A 17,464-nucleotide genomic window follows, 5' to 3' on the forward strand; every position below is an offset into this window, starting at 1 on the left:
ATCAAATTTTTGAACAGTGATATCCAAAGGGTCAGACGGTTTTATTCTGGGCCATCTGAAAAGAATATATAAGTCACAATATAAAACTGTACATTTTATTGAATTTCCAGACAAAACCAAACTTAATATCATGAAACGTGTATGAATCACTTGTATGAAACTTTAGTAGTCACTTGATTGAAAACTATTTACAAAAAACATAGTTAAACAAAAGGCTCATGTATGAACGATTTTCATTGGTTTTAACCAAAACAACTCCCCAAATTTATCGAAACTTCCCTTCAAGAGGGAGGAATCTCACTAATTCAGCCATTTCCAGGATTTTCAAATTTCTTCATTGGGGGGTAAATGCCTCAAAGGTGTCCTTGTGTTCAGGAAAGGGATTCGTACTTATGCTCGGTCCTTGTTCTTCCCTTTTCCTTAACACTATATCTCCTGCTTCGATCATGTCCTGGATCTTATGTTTTAGTACCCAACAATTACTGGTCGAGTGACCGGGGGCTCCAGAATGGTAGGCACAAGCGGCTTGAGGGTTGTACCCAGCAGAGAGACCTCGACGAGAGTAGTTTGAAGGAGGTATGTCATTGATTTCACCGGCAGCCTTGAGCTGTTCGTACAGTTGGTCAATGGGTCGGCCTAAGTTGGTAAAAGTTTGAGATCGACCAGGTTTTTGTATTTTATTGGTTTGAGGAGGGTTGTAAGTCTGTTGGTTTGGTGGAGCAGGTCTGGGATTATAAGGTAGACGAAGTCGAATTTGAGAATTGTTTTGAGATATTAGGGAGGGCATTGTAGGTGGGCTAGCATAGTTTGGCTGAGGTCGAGGGTGATTGGTAGTAGTATGGTAAACAGGGCGTGGGTTTGGGTAGCGAGATGAATATGTGTGGTAACGTTGGGATCTGGGTCTTGAAAACGGTCCTTGGCCCCACATAAAAGTAGTTTCCTCCTCTTTCTTCTTACATTGAGGCTCCCTTCCATTATTACTCTGACCTTGCAAGGCATCCAACTGTGATTTTAAAGCTGATACATTGACAATTTTCTCTGCTTTGACGTATTCGTCATATTCCTCTAACTTATTGATAATTACTGCAAATGAACACCAGATCATGTGAAAAATCTCCTCAAAATAGGGCGGGTCGTGAGCTTTGATGAACGTACGAACAATCTCATCTTCAGTCATGGGAGGCTCCACCTTGGCGGCCAATTTCCTCCATCTCTTCGCATATGTCTTGTGGTCCTCGGATGGTTTCCTCCTGGTTCCCTCCAATGTGGTCCTCGTTGGAGCCAACTCGCAATTGTATTCGTATTGCCTTACAAAAGTGGTTGATAAGTTCATCCATGTCCTCATATTCTCGGGCTTCAAATTGGAATACCAATCCAGTGCATCGCCTTCTAAGCTTTCAGGAAACAAACGAACTGGTAGATTCTCGTCATCTATTGGCTTGCCCAACTTGTTGGCGAACATTCGAAGATGCGTCTTGGGGTTGCCCGTTCCGTCATACTTGCTAAACTTGGGCGTTTTGAAACCCATGGGCAATTGCATATCCGGAAATAGGCACAACTCGTTGTAGTCCAGACCTCCTTGTTTGTTCAAACCTTGGCTTTTCCTTATGAACTCCTCAAACCGATCCAATCGCTTTAGCAAATTCTTATCTATCGACACGGATGACTCCCCAGCTTCTGCTTTCCCTTGGGTGGCGGTATCCATGTTAAATGGCTCAGCGATGGAGTAATAATGTGGTCCCTGAGGTTCGAGTGGCATATTCGGACTAATGTGTGGATAATTTTGGGTAATTTGGGGATGAGGAAGATTGGTTTGGATAGCGGGTGCCTGGGTATGGGGTAGGCCATGAGTGGGATACATAAAAGTTTCTTCATGCGGATTTGCAAAATGCGGGGTAAAAGGGGTTTGAGTATAGGGTAAAAGTATTGGTTGCGGTTCAGGTTGGTTAGTAGGTAAAGGCTCAGGTTGACCACCGCTACCACTACCAGCAACCAACTGGTTGACCACCGCTACCACTACCAGTGATTCGGATGCATGTCCTATGGGGGAACCCTTTTTGTGCCAAGGGTAGGCCTAGAATGAAAATGCAATCCTTCAGAGCAGGCACTATACAATACCTGATGGATCCAATCAACTTATTGAGTGAAAAATAATTAAAAATAAAAATTATCCAATTGGAGTGAAAAAGGGACATTTGTCCTAAAAATGAGGACAAAGTCCGAATGGATCGCCTGTTTTGATCGACACACAAAATGATGTGTGAAAATTTGTACTCTTAAAAGGATTACATGTCTCGACTAATTTATTCAGTGAATCTTAGACTTAAACCCTAAAAGGGAAAAAACAGGTCAAAGGGATTGGATGGAATTGATGATTTATTCAAAATTGACCGGATCATCCTAAAAAGGGGTAAATTGGTCAAATGAATGAAAATGATGATTTATCGACTAAATTGTCCTAAAATGAATGAATTGACAAAATAAAATTGATAAATAATTTGATCAAATGAATTGAATGGAATTGATAGTTTATTCAAAAATCAATGGAATTAAACATAAAGTGCAAGTGCCTAGAAGTGCCTAAATTGTGATTTTAGATGATCCGGACCTCCTCCTTGTTAGGCGAAACTGAGCAGGGTCCACTTCTTCCTCTTCAGTTTCCTCATCATCATCACTGTTTTCATTTGCTGGAGCCTTTCCCTTGTCTTGTGGGTGAGAACTAGAAACACGAACCTCTGGAGTGGATTCAGTATGTGGAGTTTGCTCAGTTGGCTCAGTCCTAGGCTCCTTTTGATGTATATTCTCATCTTCTTGAGGGGTAGGAGGCACAAGCAAGTTCCTTTTGTCAATGAAGGTGGCTTGTTGTTTAGGTGATATGGTCATCATCAGACCATCTTCAAGAAGTAGGATGTGTTGTTTGAGATCCTCAAGTAAGGAAATGACCTCATGAGTGGATGAGGAAGGCTGAGTGAGTGATTTTCTGGGATGAATGGTAAAAGGTGAAACAAACTGAGACTGATCTCAAGGAGTTCTAGGGGTGAAAGGATTTCATGACGACTCGTTGTCCTGGATTCCAACACAGTTTTCTTGTAGCACCATTTACCATAAAAAAACCTGAGATTTTTTCTTTCAAAGTAAGTTTTTGAAAAGACAGTGGATGCACCCTTTTTTGGTGACACCCTAGTGAAAGGAATCTTAAAGTGAGCAAAGATTGGTGTTAAAAATTTTTCATAGGAAAGTTTCCTATGGCCATCAGTAGGGATGTACGCGAGCCGAGCTACTCGCGAGTAGCTCGGTCAACAACTCGGCTCGAACTCGAGTTGACCGAGTTCGAGCCGAGTTTCGAGTAGCTCGATAGCAAATCGAGTCGAGTTTCGAGTCACATTTGCCGAGCTCGTGGCTCGTCGAGTAGCTCGACGAGCCGGAGTTATTTAAATAAAATATTTATAATTTAAATAATATATATTTATTATAATTATAAAATGACCATTATGGGTATAAGTTATATGGAATTTACAATATACCCTTCTTTATAATAAAATCCTATAATGGCAAAAATGTAATAACATAATTGTAAAAAGCACTGAAAAGAAAAAATGTCTAAAAAAAAAGGTCTTTTCTTCCTTCTCTGTTCGACTTTCTTCTCTGTTCGAAGAAAGCCTCGCAAAAAAATTCACTTTACCAGCCGGCAGCCACTGACTCTGACTGATTTAGATCTACACCCTCACTCCGTTACTCTCAGTCTCTCGTTCGTCGCCGACGCCGTTGCTCGCCGCATCTGTGAGACTCCATCGCCATTTCCATCGCATCTGGTTACTGGTATGTCTATCTCTGCTCTAATGTTAAAGTTGGTGTCTTGGTAATTTTCACCGCAGCTCTTCTGGTATCCTTTGGTTGATGATTTGCTTTGTCGAAATTTCTTGGATTATGCCTCGGTGCTTCACAACTTCTATCAAACAACCTACTAATGAACTAAAAAAATACTAAAATCGAAGAAAAATGAAAACCTTCTGATGGAGTCCGAATCAGGGCTTCTTGATTAGTCATTGTCGAGCTTAGTTCAATTGGAGCCATATCTAACAGGCAACAGTTTTTGAATTCAATATTGTGCTGTATGTAGGAAAATGTCTTAGGATTCTGTGTCCTTGTTGCAGTCCTCTTCCAGGCGGAGTATGTGAACTCCCACAGATCTTGAAGGTGGGCAAATTGCAAATCGGAGTTTTTGTAACTATTTGAACTCATTAATTTGTAGTAGCTTCTAGTTATTTTACAAATTACAACTACGCAGTATAGATTTTATTACCCTACTGTGGCTGAGCTGATAAATCCTATTAAGTTCCATTATTAATTTTTACACCTCTTCATCTATTAAAGCTTGGAGCTGAGAAGTTATGATGACGACATATTTTAATATCAGCCATCATTAGTAGACGTTTTACACAATTTTAATGAAGACAGTTGGGAAGTAGAGCCTGAGGACGCTATATCTCTTTGGCTTTTCTTTTTCCTTTTACTGGATAATGGACACCATTTGCTATATCATTGGCGATGTTCATTTATCACTCTTCCAACTCCTAAATAAGTTTCTAATATGCTGGTGACTTGCATGTGTTCTGCTTCCATGATTTGCATAATCGACTTTTGGATTGATAAAATTTTACTAGAATTTGCCAAATTCTAGTTCAAAAAAGATCCTTTTAGATATGAACTGTTGAATTAATAAATTGATACAAGTTGGAAAATTAAGCAATAGAAACTAATTCATGCATGCTTATATTTCGTCCAAAACGCAGGAGTTAATTCGAATCCCTGCATGTAATGCATTACAACTATTTCTGGACATTGTTTCGGTAATTCCTTCCTGATCACAAGCAATTTAACTTGGAGTTAGAACGGAAGAAGGTACACTGGATTGTTTAACTTTATCCTGCATATAGTAACTGATTATCAGCATTTGATAATTATAAAGCCTGTTTTCTTTTTTAATGTTTGCCAGCTCGCCGTAAGATATACGTAAATTAATCTTGTACAGGTGGGGTTCTACTTAAATTCAATCTCATGTGTTCGTCGTACTTGTTATGCTATTTGTTTTACAATCACTGATAATGTAAATTATTCGTTTGTATGAATTGACACGAAGAAGGATATTGCCTTGTATTAATTACTTAATATGAGTTATTGGGAGAAATGTACTTTTAGTCCATAATGTTTAATCCCTAGCCATATGATTTTAGTTCTTAAAGTTTTGGCATGAGCAAATCTTCTTGTCAATATTTAGCACATGTGCAGTTTTGGTCCCTAAAATTTTGACAGGAGCAAATTAAATATATATGGTCCCCAGTGTATCCAATGTGATGCAAATTTAGGATAATTTACGGAATTTTTCAAATATTAGCATAATCAATCTTGTGCAATTACACGTTTATTAAATTAAAATTCTTGAAAAAGAAGCAAAATAGCTGGTAATCTTGAATAACAAGATTAACTTAATTATGTGATGGCACATTAATAACTAATTAACCAACAAACAAAAAAGAATTTTGCCTAATATAGTAGTACATTGTATTGCTAAGACTGACTTCAAAATCCTTTGTGTTATGATTTGACCAACTAGGTGTGATGAATTTGCCCAAATTCGGATTTGAGCAACCTCACATGCTTATTCTTTTTCTTTTTCTGCTCCTTCTTAGACCACACTTTGCTGTTTTGGATGTCTTACTACCTTCATGTCTTCTGAATCTAGTCGGGCAGAATCTTTGTCAAGAAAATGCAAAGTGGCACTAGACATTCAACGAGTTGCTCAAGATTAGAATGCAATGTCGAAGGAGTTGGTAAGCTAAATGTATAATATGTTGGGCAGTTTTTTTTAAGTGATATGCTGGTACTAATGAATGTTTATATTCACTTTATGGGTAAATTGTAGGTATGGCAATTAGTCCTCCCGAGGTATCTTCTATCCCGCGATCATCTGCTCATGATTCAACTACTCCATTCACGTTGGATACCCCTGTTTTCATAAGTAATGATACAACAATAGCTGGAGTTCAAGTATTTGCTCTTGAAGAACAAGAAGAAGAAGAAGAACCAACTGGTCAAATAGGAGGAGACACGCGGGAAGTGACTGAAGCTGAAGATGAATTCCAGATCCCTAAAAGAAATAAAACATCTGAGGCTTGGGATGATTTTGACGAAGTTGAGGAAAATGGATTGAATTATGCCATTTGCAAGCATTGCAAGAAAAAGCTGTCAGGAGGCAAGTCAAAGCAAACAAGTAGCATGTGGAGACATCGGAATAGATGTTCAGCCCGAAAAGCAAGCATTAGAAAGGCTGAGCAGCAAACAAAATTAAATTTCCAGCTAGCTGATGATTCTTTTCCGACTTTGCCACCCTTGAGCGCAAAGTTTGACATGGAGAAAGTTAGAGAGGCAGCTGCACATTGGGTGCTAATGCATGAGCATCCATTCACCATATTAGAAGAAGAAGGCTTCAATCTTATGATGAAACGAGCGGTGCCAGAGTGGAAGAAAATCTCTCGAGCAACAGCAAAAAATGATTGTATGCAAGTATATGAGCTTGAAAAAAATAAGTTGAGGAACAAGTTGAAAAATGTGGAAAGAGTGAGCATCACAACCGATCTTTGGAAGTCGAAAAATCAAAAGATCGAGTACATGGTCATCACCGGGCATTCGATTGATTCTGATTGGAAACTACAAAAGTGAGTCTTGAGTTTTGTACATATACCACCGCCTCACCGAGGAGTTGAGATAGCATCTTCAATTTTTAAAAGTGCAAAAGAGTGGGGCATTGAGCACAAAATTTACAGCATATCAGTTGATAATGCCTCGAACAATGATGTAGCTATTAGAATATTAAGAGATGACATCTCCAGGTCCAAAAAGCTTCTTTGTGATGGAAAATTGTTCCATGTTCGATGCTGTGCACACATCTTGAACCTTGTAGTTCAAGATGGCATTTCTGAGATTGTGGACATCACCAAAGCCATTAGGGATTCCGTGGAATTTGTGAATCGATCAGAGGGGCGTGCATTGATGTTTGCTGAAATTGCGCAACAACTCCATATACCAGGAAAAAAGTTGCTTTACGATTGTAAGACAAGATGGAATGCCACATTTGAGATGCTGAATTGTGCCATCAAATTTAAGGATGTTTTTCCCCGTTTCCAAGATAGAGAGCAAAGTTACGATTTTTGCCCATCTGCTGAGGATTGGAAAAAAGCTGAAAAGGTTTGTTCGGTCTTGGAAAAATTTTGGGAGTGCACACATATAATTTCTGGTTCAGATTATCCTACGAGCAATCTTTTCCTTCAAGAGTTGGTGAAGATAAAAAAAGTGTTGGATGCTCGAGTCAATGATGAAGACCCCTTCATTCGGGCCATGGTTCGAAGGATGAAAACTAAGTTTGACAAGTATTGGGGTGAATGTAATTTGATATTGGCCGTGGCTGCCATTTTAGATCCAAGACAGAAAATGAGGGTTGTGGACTTCACCTACCCTCAAATGTATCTACCTTCAGAGGCTTCTCAAAACATTTCCACCATTCGCCGAGTGCTATTTGAGTTATATGATGAGTATGTTGCTCTAGCGGCGAATCCAACAGGAGGGCCAATGGCTTCTAGCTCTTCCCAAAGGCAAGGAACAAATGCGACCAAGAAGACTAGATGGGGTGATTTTGATCAATATTGTGATGAAGTCGAGACTAGCGAACCTCATAAGTCAGAATTGATTGATTATTTAGACAAGCCTCGCCAAAAGATTGGAGAAGATCTCGATGAATTTGATTGTTTGGGGTGGTGGAAAATAAATCGAATCTCATATCCAGTACTTTCTCGAATGGCTAGCGATATATTGGCCATTCCGATAACTGCAGTTGCATCGGAGGCCACTTTTAGTGCCGGAACTAGAGTAATTGACACCTATCGAGCAGCACTTCACCCCGAGACAGTTCAAGTATTGATGTGCGCAGGAGATTGGTGTAGGAATCTTCACGGCATCAAAAAGAAGATGAAGGTCAGCTTTATTGTTTTACTACCAAACTTCTATATTTGAGTTATTGAGTATAAGTTAATTTATTCTTTTGGGAAGTTATGTAACTTTTTTTGTGTTTTTACCTCTATGCTTTTTGTAGGAAGCCAAGACAATCAAAGAATTTGACTTGCCAAAGCTTTGAAGATTTATGTTTCTAAATCTAGATTAGCTCATAATTTGGACCTTGTTATGAGACGTAACTTATTATGAATTGTGGAGTATGTTTATATTTTAAAGCCTTTTTCTTTCATTTGCCGAATGTATGACTATTGTGTGAGCAGGCTGGCCGCTGGTTAATGACATGCTAATGTGTAGGATAAATGTCTAGAAAACTTGTTTTTTGAGTGTGTCGTGTGTGGTATAAGGTTCAGAGGTTTTGCTTGTGGGTCCAATTCTTTTGCTCTTTCCTCTGTTTAAAATGATAGCCTAATCAACAGCCTGGAAAAAGCTGTTGCAATTTGCTGTAAAAGGCTCCAGCCTCTAGGATTGCATTTTAATGGTGGTATTGAGGTCATCTTTGCTGGGTCAGGTTAGTGACAAGAGTTTTCAACTTCATTCTTCTATATCCTATTCAAACACTTGTAATTATGCTGGACTATGGTCCATTTCTGAACCAGGAACATATTTTTCTGACATGTTCTTGTTTAAAGCAGCTTTCTTTAGTTAGTAATTAGTGATATTTGTGGGGAAGAGGAATTTCTGGATAGATCTTGGCATTGGTTTCTGAATTGAGCTTGTGGTTGGGATATTGTGGCTGTTTGAGATAATTGTTTGTCTCTCAATTTGGTGGCTCAGCTCATGTTTTGCTGAGTTTTGGAATTTTGTGGGGAATTTTGGTTAGTTTGGGTACTTTTGCAGCACACTTAGGAACTATGATCCGAGGAATTAGAATCATCCATTTTTTGCTGCTCTTGTGGGCACCTACCGTTGGTGGGTAATTGCTGAATTTGAAAGTTTCATGTCAAGCAATCCAGCAAGTGGGAATTTCCCTTTTTTCTTCTCTATTCTTCTTTGTGGTGAATCTGATTTTTAGGGGTGTTAAAGATACTAACTGTGGGAGGTAGAATGTGGATACTTTTGGTTGTATTTGTATTGATGAATCATGGATTTTATGCCTCATTTACTCCAGCTGATAGCTACTTGCTTGCCTTTGAATCTTCCCAAAACGTCACCTTTGATCTGGTTTTTTGGTCAAATCGAGTCAAAAAGCTTGATAAGGCTCGATTAAATGTCGAGCCTTATCGAGTAGAGTCTCGAGCCTAAAGGAAATTCTTCGAGTCGAGCTTCGAGTATCGATTTTTTGGACTCGATCGAGCTCGAGTCGAGCTCGAGCTTCTGTGTGTATGAGTCGAGTCGAGCTCGAGTATTGGCTCGATTACATCCCTAGCCATCAGTACTGATTTTGATTAGAAATTTGCACATTACAAAACCAAAATCAATGCGGACTTTTTCAACAAAGCAGTAAAACAAGTAACGTTCCATTTTGTTGGCATCTGTCCTATGACCATCAGTAGAAACCAACAAATTTGAAATTATTAAAAAGATGATCAGATTTTGGGAACTTAGATTCTCCAATCTAGCCTCAGCAGGAGTGTTAAAGTGTGTGTGAAAATAAGCCATCAGTTTTGCAACATGAAAATGATGATAGGCAGAAGGAAATTTTTCATATAAGATAATGAGGAGGGGCTCATGGCTGCTCAAACTTCTAGTGCTCAGGTCATGCAAATACCCAGTGGTCCAATTACAAGAGCGCGTGCTAGGAGAATTCAAGATTCACTTCAAGCTCTTGTTTGCACGATTCAAGAACGAGTTCGTGATGACTTGAGGACCATTGAAGGATTACATAATGGAGAAACTACTCTCTACACTTTCCTTCAAATGGAAGAGCCAAATGAAGACTAGTTCATGGAGTACTAGCTTGCTAATTAGGGCTTTAATTACCATTATTAGTTGTTTGTTAGCATTAATAATTTCGGTCACTTTTTCCTTCACTTTGGCCGAATTAGAGTCTTAATTTTAGTTAACTAGTTGTTAGATATTTTCACCCTTAATGAAGGATAAGGTCGTCCATTGGACATTCTAGGGTTTGAGTCCTGTAAGGCTATATATAGCCTAGGTTTTCATTCATTGAAGAACAATTCAGATTTTATAAAATATTCGTGAGTTTATTCACTCTCTCTTGCCTCAAGAGAATTTCCTTTGAATACTTGAGAATTAATCTCAAGTTGTTCATTGAACTTATCAATCAAGTAGTCTCCTTGATTGTGGCGTTCTTCTAACTATACTTTTGGTTCACTAAATTTGCTAGTCTTGGATTAAGGAATCTCCTTAGTTCGTGGCTTGTGATTCTAGAAGGGTCAAAGTTCCGCAAATCATCCCAACTTGGTGTTCGTCTAGATCCGTCGCACATCAGTTGGTATCCAGAGCTAGTCGACGACATCAAGTATATCCCGTTGAGGTTCTTTGTTTTTTCTCCTTTTCTTTTCTTCGTAAGTTTTCTAGTATTTGTCTTCAAATCTGGTTGAGTCTCTCTTTGTGTCAAGTCCGATTGTTATTACAAAAAAAAAAAAAAAAAAATTTCTGTCTGCCTTTGTTTGTTATTGTTGCGTAGCTCTTTGTTTTCTTTTGCTTCGCATCCACTTCGTGCATTACTTGTTGTGTGATTCTGTCTTGAACCCTGCCTTCAAGTATAACCGAGTTGTGTGCCTTGCATATTCTGTTTGGATAAAAAAAAATAAAAAATTGCGACGGCTAGGGTTTTCACTTGCAACTAGGGTTTCCTTGGGCGCGAGTTTCTTGCCAATCTGTCCAAACTTTAGTTTATTCCACCAAGTTGTTTTCATTAGTTTCCTAAACTGATTCTTGTGGTTAAACTTGTTTGGGGTTGGAATCTTGAAGAGGGACTACAATAATCTAGGGTTTCTTGAGTTTCTTGAAACTAATCTTGAAGTCTTGAAACTTTGATACATGTCTTGATCATTATTGGAGGATTGAAAGAGAACATTGGTTTGACATTAACATTCTGGAATTTTACCCAAAAACAGCCGAGTAATTGTGTGTTTTAGAGTCAAAAAAAAAAAAAAAAGGAAGAAAAGAGAAAAGGCATTCGGGTAGCAAGCAACAAAGAAAGAAGCCGAAATTTTATTGACCAAGCTGTCTTGTTACTCCTTGTTCCAAACCAAACCAGAAACTACACCAGGGAAAAAAAAAAAAAAAAGAAAAGAAACTCAAAAATTCTGTCCAACCTCTTCTTGAAAGTCTCGAACACCTTGCGTCTTGATCACTTGAACAACCCTTGCTTGAGGTTCTTGATTATCTTGGGTCTTAAAAACTTGCACTTGCCTTCGTATAAAAAGTTTCTTGTACGTTCTTGCATCCATACGGGGCTTCCTTGGTTTAGGAGTAAATCTCTTGGGAATTTCTTGAGCAAGCCGCTTGGGGGACTCTTGAGTGACAATACTCTCGTTGTCTTGAGAAGCCATTTCCTTGAAACAAGAAACAAAACTGTCGTGGCCTTGTCTAAGGAAGAGAGAACAGAATTGTGTGTTGCGTCTTGAAGGAGAAAGGCCGAATTGTTGGCAAGCTAAGGGCGGCTGGAGAGAGGAAATTTTAGTGAGGGATAGTCGACTTTTTGAAGGCTTCAAGAAGACAAGAAATCTGGAATTTTTTTTCGTGGAAGCAATTCTGATTTGATAAGGTAACAAATCTGGAAATTTTCAGCGGTTAGGAAGCTACCAAATTCTGTTTTACAGCCGACTTTGGAAGGTTTAAAAGGAGCAGAAATCTGGAAATTTTTTTAGCTACCAAATTCTGTTTTGCAGCCGACTTTGGGAGGTTTCAAAAGAGAAGGAAATCTGGAATTTTTTTTGGGAACAATTCTGATTTGTTATAGCCGACTTTAGGAAGGTTTTTTTTTGGAGAGGGAATCTGGAAAAATTTTGGTAATAATTCTGTTTGGTTAGCCGACTTTAAGGAAATTTCCAAATAAGTCCAACACCTAACTTGTTTCCAAAAAAATCAATTGGGCAATTAAGTAAAGCACTTGGGAACTCCATCATCGTACTTGGACTTTCTTTTTTTTCTTTGTACATCAATTCTTTCCTCTTCCATTCCTTATTCATTACTTGAGCTTTCCATTTCTACTTTTTGTTTCCTTGTTCCTTTGATACAATTGGGAGCTATTTTGATTAAAGTTTGATTGAACTTCCTTGAGAAAATTTCTGATTTCTTCAAAGGAAACAAACAAGTGGTTTGAGAAGTGAATTGGTGAGAGAATTAGAGTGCCATAAACACTTGAGTGAAAACACGAGAGGAGTGAAACACTTACGGGAGCAAGTGAGGCATTTTCTACTAACAATTTGTCAAGTTTTGCAGGTTTCACCATGTCTCAGGAAAATGAACTTACCATTGCTCAGTTATCACTTAAAATGGATAATATGTGGAAGGAAATGCAGAGGAGATTTGACCAAAGGTTGGAAACAATCCATGAGCAAATTGATCAACTAAGTTCATCTAGGGCTTCTTCTAGGAAATCTAGGGGAAAATCCACCCTGGGGGAATCTAGTGACTCCAATGCCGATTCGGAACATGAGGCATACGAGCAAAGAAGACCAAAGCGAAACACAAGAGCCATCGGTGATGCAATCAAGGGGATTAAGATGAAGATTCCGCCTTTCCAAGGCAAATCTGATCCGGATACATACCTTGAATGGGAGAGTCGAGTGGAGCTAGTATTCGATTGTAATGACTACACCGATGCACAAAAATTGAGACTTGCTGTAGTAGAATTCACCCACTATGCCATAGTTTGGTGGGAACAAGTGGTCACAAGCAGGAGAAGGTGTGGAGAACTACCTATAACCACTTGGACTGAGCTCAAGAGGCTTATGAAGAAGCGATTTGTACCAAGTCACTACCATAGAGACTTGTACCAAAAACTTCAAACCTTGACACAAGGTCAACGCTCAGTTGAGGACTACTACAAGGACATGGAAATCTCCATGTTAAGAGCTGATATTCAAGAAGATAGAGAGGCTACAATGGCAAGATTTCTCAATGGTCTGAGGGTTGAAATAGCCGATCAACTGGAGCTTCAATACTATGTGGAGATTGAAGATATGGTGGAGAAAGCTATCAAGATTGAGCAAAGGCTCAAGAGGAGGGGTACAACCAGAAATTATAACCCTCATCCACAAACATTTACTCGACCATTCCAGCCCAGAAGGGAAGAGAGAGGTCCGAACGCTTGGAACCCTCCAAAGCCGAAGCAAGATCAAGGGTCCAGCTCACGGCCACCTTTTTCCAAAACCGACTCCAAGGTTGTTTCAAAGCCAACATTTGAAACTTCAAAACCTAGGAATCGTGACACCAAATGTTGGAGGTGTCAAGGAGTTGGGCATATTGCAAGCCAATGTCCAAACCCAAGGACCATGCTTGTCCTACCAAATGGCGACATTGTCACTGATGATGAAGAAGAGGATTACAAAGACATGCCTCCCTTGGTTGAAGAGGAAGATGAGATAGAGGAAGTTCCAACTCTAGACAAAGTTGGATTGGTAGCAAGAAGGGCACTAGCTACTCAAGCTAGTAAGGATGAGCTTCAACGTGACAACATCTTTTACACTAGGTGCCATGTGACCAACAAGGTATGCAGCTTGGTGATTGACCCCGGAAGTTGCACTAATGTTGCTAGTGCATTGATGGTGGAAAAACTAAACTTGCCAACTAGTGAGCACCCCCGTCCCTACAAGCTTCAGTGGTTAAACAACACTGGCGAGGTACGTGTTCATAAACAAGTTTTGGTTACTTTTCGCATTGGTAGGTATGAAGATGATGTCATGTGTCATGTAGTACCAATGCAAGCTGCACATATACTCTTAGGGCGTCCTTGGCAATTTGACAAAAGAGTCACTTTTGATGGTTTCTTGAACAAATACTCTTTCATACATAATTGTAAAAAGATTACACTTGCACCTCTTACACCTCAACAAGTGCATGAGGATCAAGTTAGTCTCCAAAAAGAGTATGACTTGCATACTACCACCAAGAAGGACAACGCCAAAGCTAAGAAATTAGTGACGGCCGACCCTTCTTCAAGCAAGTTGGATCACTCTCATTCGGCCTTAGAGCCCACACAGGAGAGAAAACCCAGCATGCTTGCCAAAGTGAAAGATGTGAGACAGGCCTTGCATTCTAATCAGGTTTTATTTATTTTATTTTGCAAGGAATCCTTACTCACTAATGCTCTTGATGCTTCCTTGCCTAGTATTATTACTAACCTCTTACAGGAGTATCAAGACGTCTTTCCTGAGGATATACCTAATGGATTGCCTCCATTAAGGGGAATTGAACATCAAATTGATTTCATTCCTGGATCTTCCCTTCCAAACAAGGCACTATATAGGACCAATCCTGAGGAAACCAAGGAGCAACAACGACAAGTGGAGGAGTTGCTTAGTAAGGGTTGGATTAAAGAGAGTCTAAGCCCTTGTGTTGTACCAGTTCTACTTGTTCCAAAGAAAGATGGAGGGTGGAGAATGTGCACTGATTGTAGGGCAATTAATGCCATCACGGTAAAGTACCGCCATCCCATACCTCGTCTGGATGACATGCTTGATGAATTACATGGTGCAATCATTTTTACTAAGATTGATTTGAAAAGTGGTTACCATCAAATTCGCATGAAAGAAGGAGATGAATGGAAAACTGCATTTAAGACAAAACATGGACTTTTTGAGTGGTTGGTCATGCCTTTTGGGCTAACCAATGCACCAAGTACTTTTATGAGACTCATGAATCATATTTTACGTTCTTTCATTGGTAAATTTGTGGTCGTTTACTTTGATGACATTTTGATCTATAGTAAGAGTCTAGATGAGCATGTTGTGCATTTACAAATGGTCCTAGATGCACTTCGCAAGGCGAGCCTCTACGCTAACCTTAAGAAGTGTACCTTTGGCACAAATCAATTGGTTTTCCTAGGCTATGTTGTAAGTGAGCAGGGAATTCATGTTGATCAAGACAAGGTGAAGGCTATTAGTGAATGGCCAACCCCTACCACTGTAAGTGAGGTGAGAAGTTTCCATGGCTTGGCAAGCTTCTATAGGCGTTTTGTCAAGGATTTTAGCACAATTGCTGCACCACTTACGTCAATTGTCAAGAAAGATGTGCAATTTCATTGGGGAGAGGAACAAGCTAAGTCTTTCCAATTACTTAAGCACAAGCTCACACATGCACCTGTTCTTAGTTTACCTAATTTTGACAAAGCTTTTGAAGTTGAGTGTGATGCTTCTGGTATAGGTATTGGTGCTGTCTTACTTCAAGAGGGCCGCCCAGTTGCCTACTTTAGCGAGAAGTTGAATGGAGCTGCTCTAAACTACTCAACCTATGATAAGGAACTAATGGCCTTAGTGCGAGCTCTACAAACATGGCAACATTACCTTCGTCCTCGTGAGTTTGTCTTGCACACAGATCATGAGTCGCTCAAGCATATCAAGTCCCAAGACAAGTTGAGTAAGCGACATGCACGATGGATTACCTTCATTGACAGTTTTACCTTTGTGATCAAATACAAGACAGGTAAGACGAATGTAGTGGCTGATGCACTCTCGCGAAGACACACCCTTATCACTACATTAGATGCTAAGTTGCTTGGTTTTGAATTCCTTAAAGAACTTTATGCAACTGACTCAGATTTTGGTGAGATTTTTTCCTCCTTGCCACGACACTCTCGTGAGCATTATTTCATCTCTCAGGGGTTCTTATACTACAAGGACAAGCTTTGCATTCCCAAGAGCTCCATGCGCACACTCTTAGTCAGAGAATCTCATGGAGGAGGGCTAATGGGACACTTCGGCATTGCCAAGACCTTAATGATTCTCCAAGAACATTTCTTCTGGCCACGCATGAGGAGTGACGTGGAACGCCACATTGAAAGGTGCGTGACTTGTCACCAAGCAAAATCAAAGGTACACCCTTATGGTCTCTATACACCTTTGCCAATTCCACATGAACCATGGGTTGATCTATCAATGGATTTTGTGCTTGGACTACCTAGGACTAGAAAGGGACATGATTCAATCTATGTGGTAGTTGACCGTTTCTCCAAAATGGCCCATTTTATTCCTTGTCTTAAAACAGATGATGCTAAGCATGTTGCAGATTTATTCTTTCGTGAGATAGTGCGATTACATGGCATGCCACGCACTATTGTTTCTGATAGGGACGCCAAATTCCTTAGCTATTTTTGGAAAACTTTGTGGTGTAAACTAGGTACTAAATTGCTATTTTCTACTTCTAGACACCCACAAACTGATGGTCAAACCGAGGTTGTTAATAGGACTTTATCTACCCTATTGCGCGTAATTATTAAGAAGAACATAAAATCTTGGGAAGATTGCTTACCACATGTGGAATTTGCATACAATCGCACTGTTCATTCTGCTACACATTATTCGCCGTTTGAAATTGTGTATGGCTTTAACCCTCTCACACCTTTGGATTTAACTCCTTTACCTGTTCATGAGAGAGTTAACTTGGATGGTAAGAACAAGGCTGCACATGTACGTGAGTTACACACTAAGGTGCGAGCCAACATCGAGAAGCGTACACTTCAATACATCCAAAGTGCCAACAAGGGGCGCCGCAAGATGATCTTTGAGCCTGGCGATTGGGTATGGATACACATGCGTAAAGAGAGGTTCCCAGTCAAAAGGCGTAGTAAGCTACTTCCACGGGGAGATGGTCCATTCCAAGTCCTGGAGCGTATAAATGACAATGCCTACAAACTTGAACTTCCAGGTGAGTATGGGGTACATGCTACTTTTAATGTATCTGACTTGAGTCCTTTTCATGCAGATGATGAGTTTGATTTGAGGACAAATTGCCTTCAAGAGGAGGGGACTAATGAGGAGGGGCTCATGGCTGCTCAAACTTCTAGTGCTCAGGTCATGCAAATACCCAGTGGTCCAATTACAAGAGCGCGTGCTAGGAGAATTCAAGATTCACTTCAAGCTCTTGTTTGCACGATTCAAGAACGAGTTGGTGATGACTTGAGGACCATTGAAGGATTACATAATGGAGAAACTACTCTCTACACTTTCCTTCAAATGGAAGAGCCAAATAAAGACTAGTTCATGGAGTACTAGCTTGCTAATTAGGGCTTTAATTACCATTATTAGTTGTTTGTTAGCATTAATAATTTCGGTCACTTTTTCCTTCACTTTGGCCGAATTAGAGTCTTAATTTTAGTTAACTAGTTGTTAGATATTTTCACCCTTAATGAAGGGCAAGGTCGTCCATTGGACATTCTAGGGTTTGAGTCCTGTAAGGCTATATATAGCCTAGGTTTTCATTCATTGAAGAACAATTCAGATTTTATAAAATATTCGTGAGTTTATTCACTCTCTCTTGCCTCAAG

General features: G+C 39.7%; 1 protein-coding gene across 1 annotated transcript; it reads right to left on the reverse strand.

Annotated features, from left to right (window-relative positions):
- Nucleotides 1-334: 334 nt before the first annotated feature.
- LOC113692341 (uncharacterized) lies at nt 335-1,759 on the reverse strand. Its single transcript, XM_027210740.1, has one exon. The coding sequence runs from the start codon at nt 1,757-1,759 to the stop codon at nt 335-337; it is 1,425 nt and encodes a 474-aa protein (XP_027066541.1).
- Between the last annotated feature and the right edge of the window lie 15,705 nt (nt 1,760-17,464).

Source organism: Coffea arabica, chromosome 1e (assembly GCF_036785885.1).
Source record: "Coffea arabica cultivar ET-39 chromosome 1e, Coffea Arabica ET-39 HiFi, whole genome shotgun sequence".
NCBI lineage: Eukaryota > Viridiplantae > Streptophyta > Magnoliopsida > Gentianales > Rubiaceae > Coffea > Coffea arabica.

Excerpts from the sequence above, each read along its gene's own strand:
- LOC113692341 (XM_027210740.1), bottom strand. The coding sequence starts at position 1,759 with ATGCCACTCGAACCTCAGGGACCACATTATTACTCCATCGCTGAGCCA.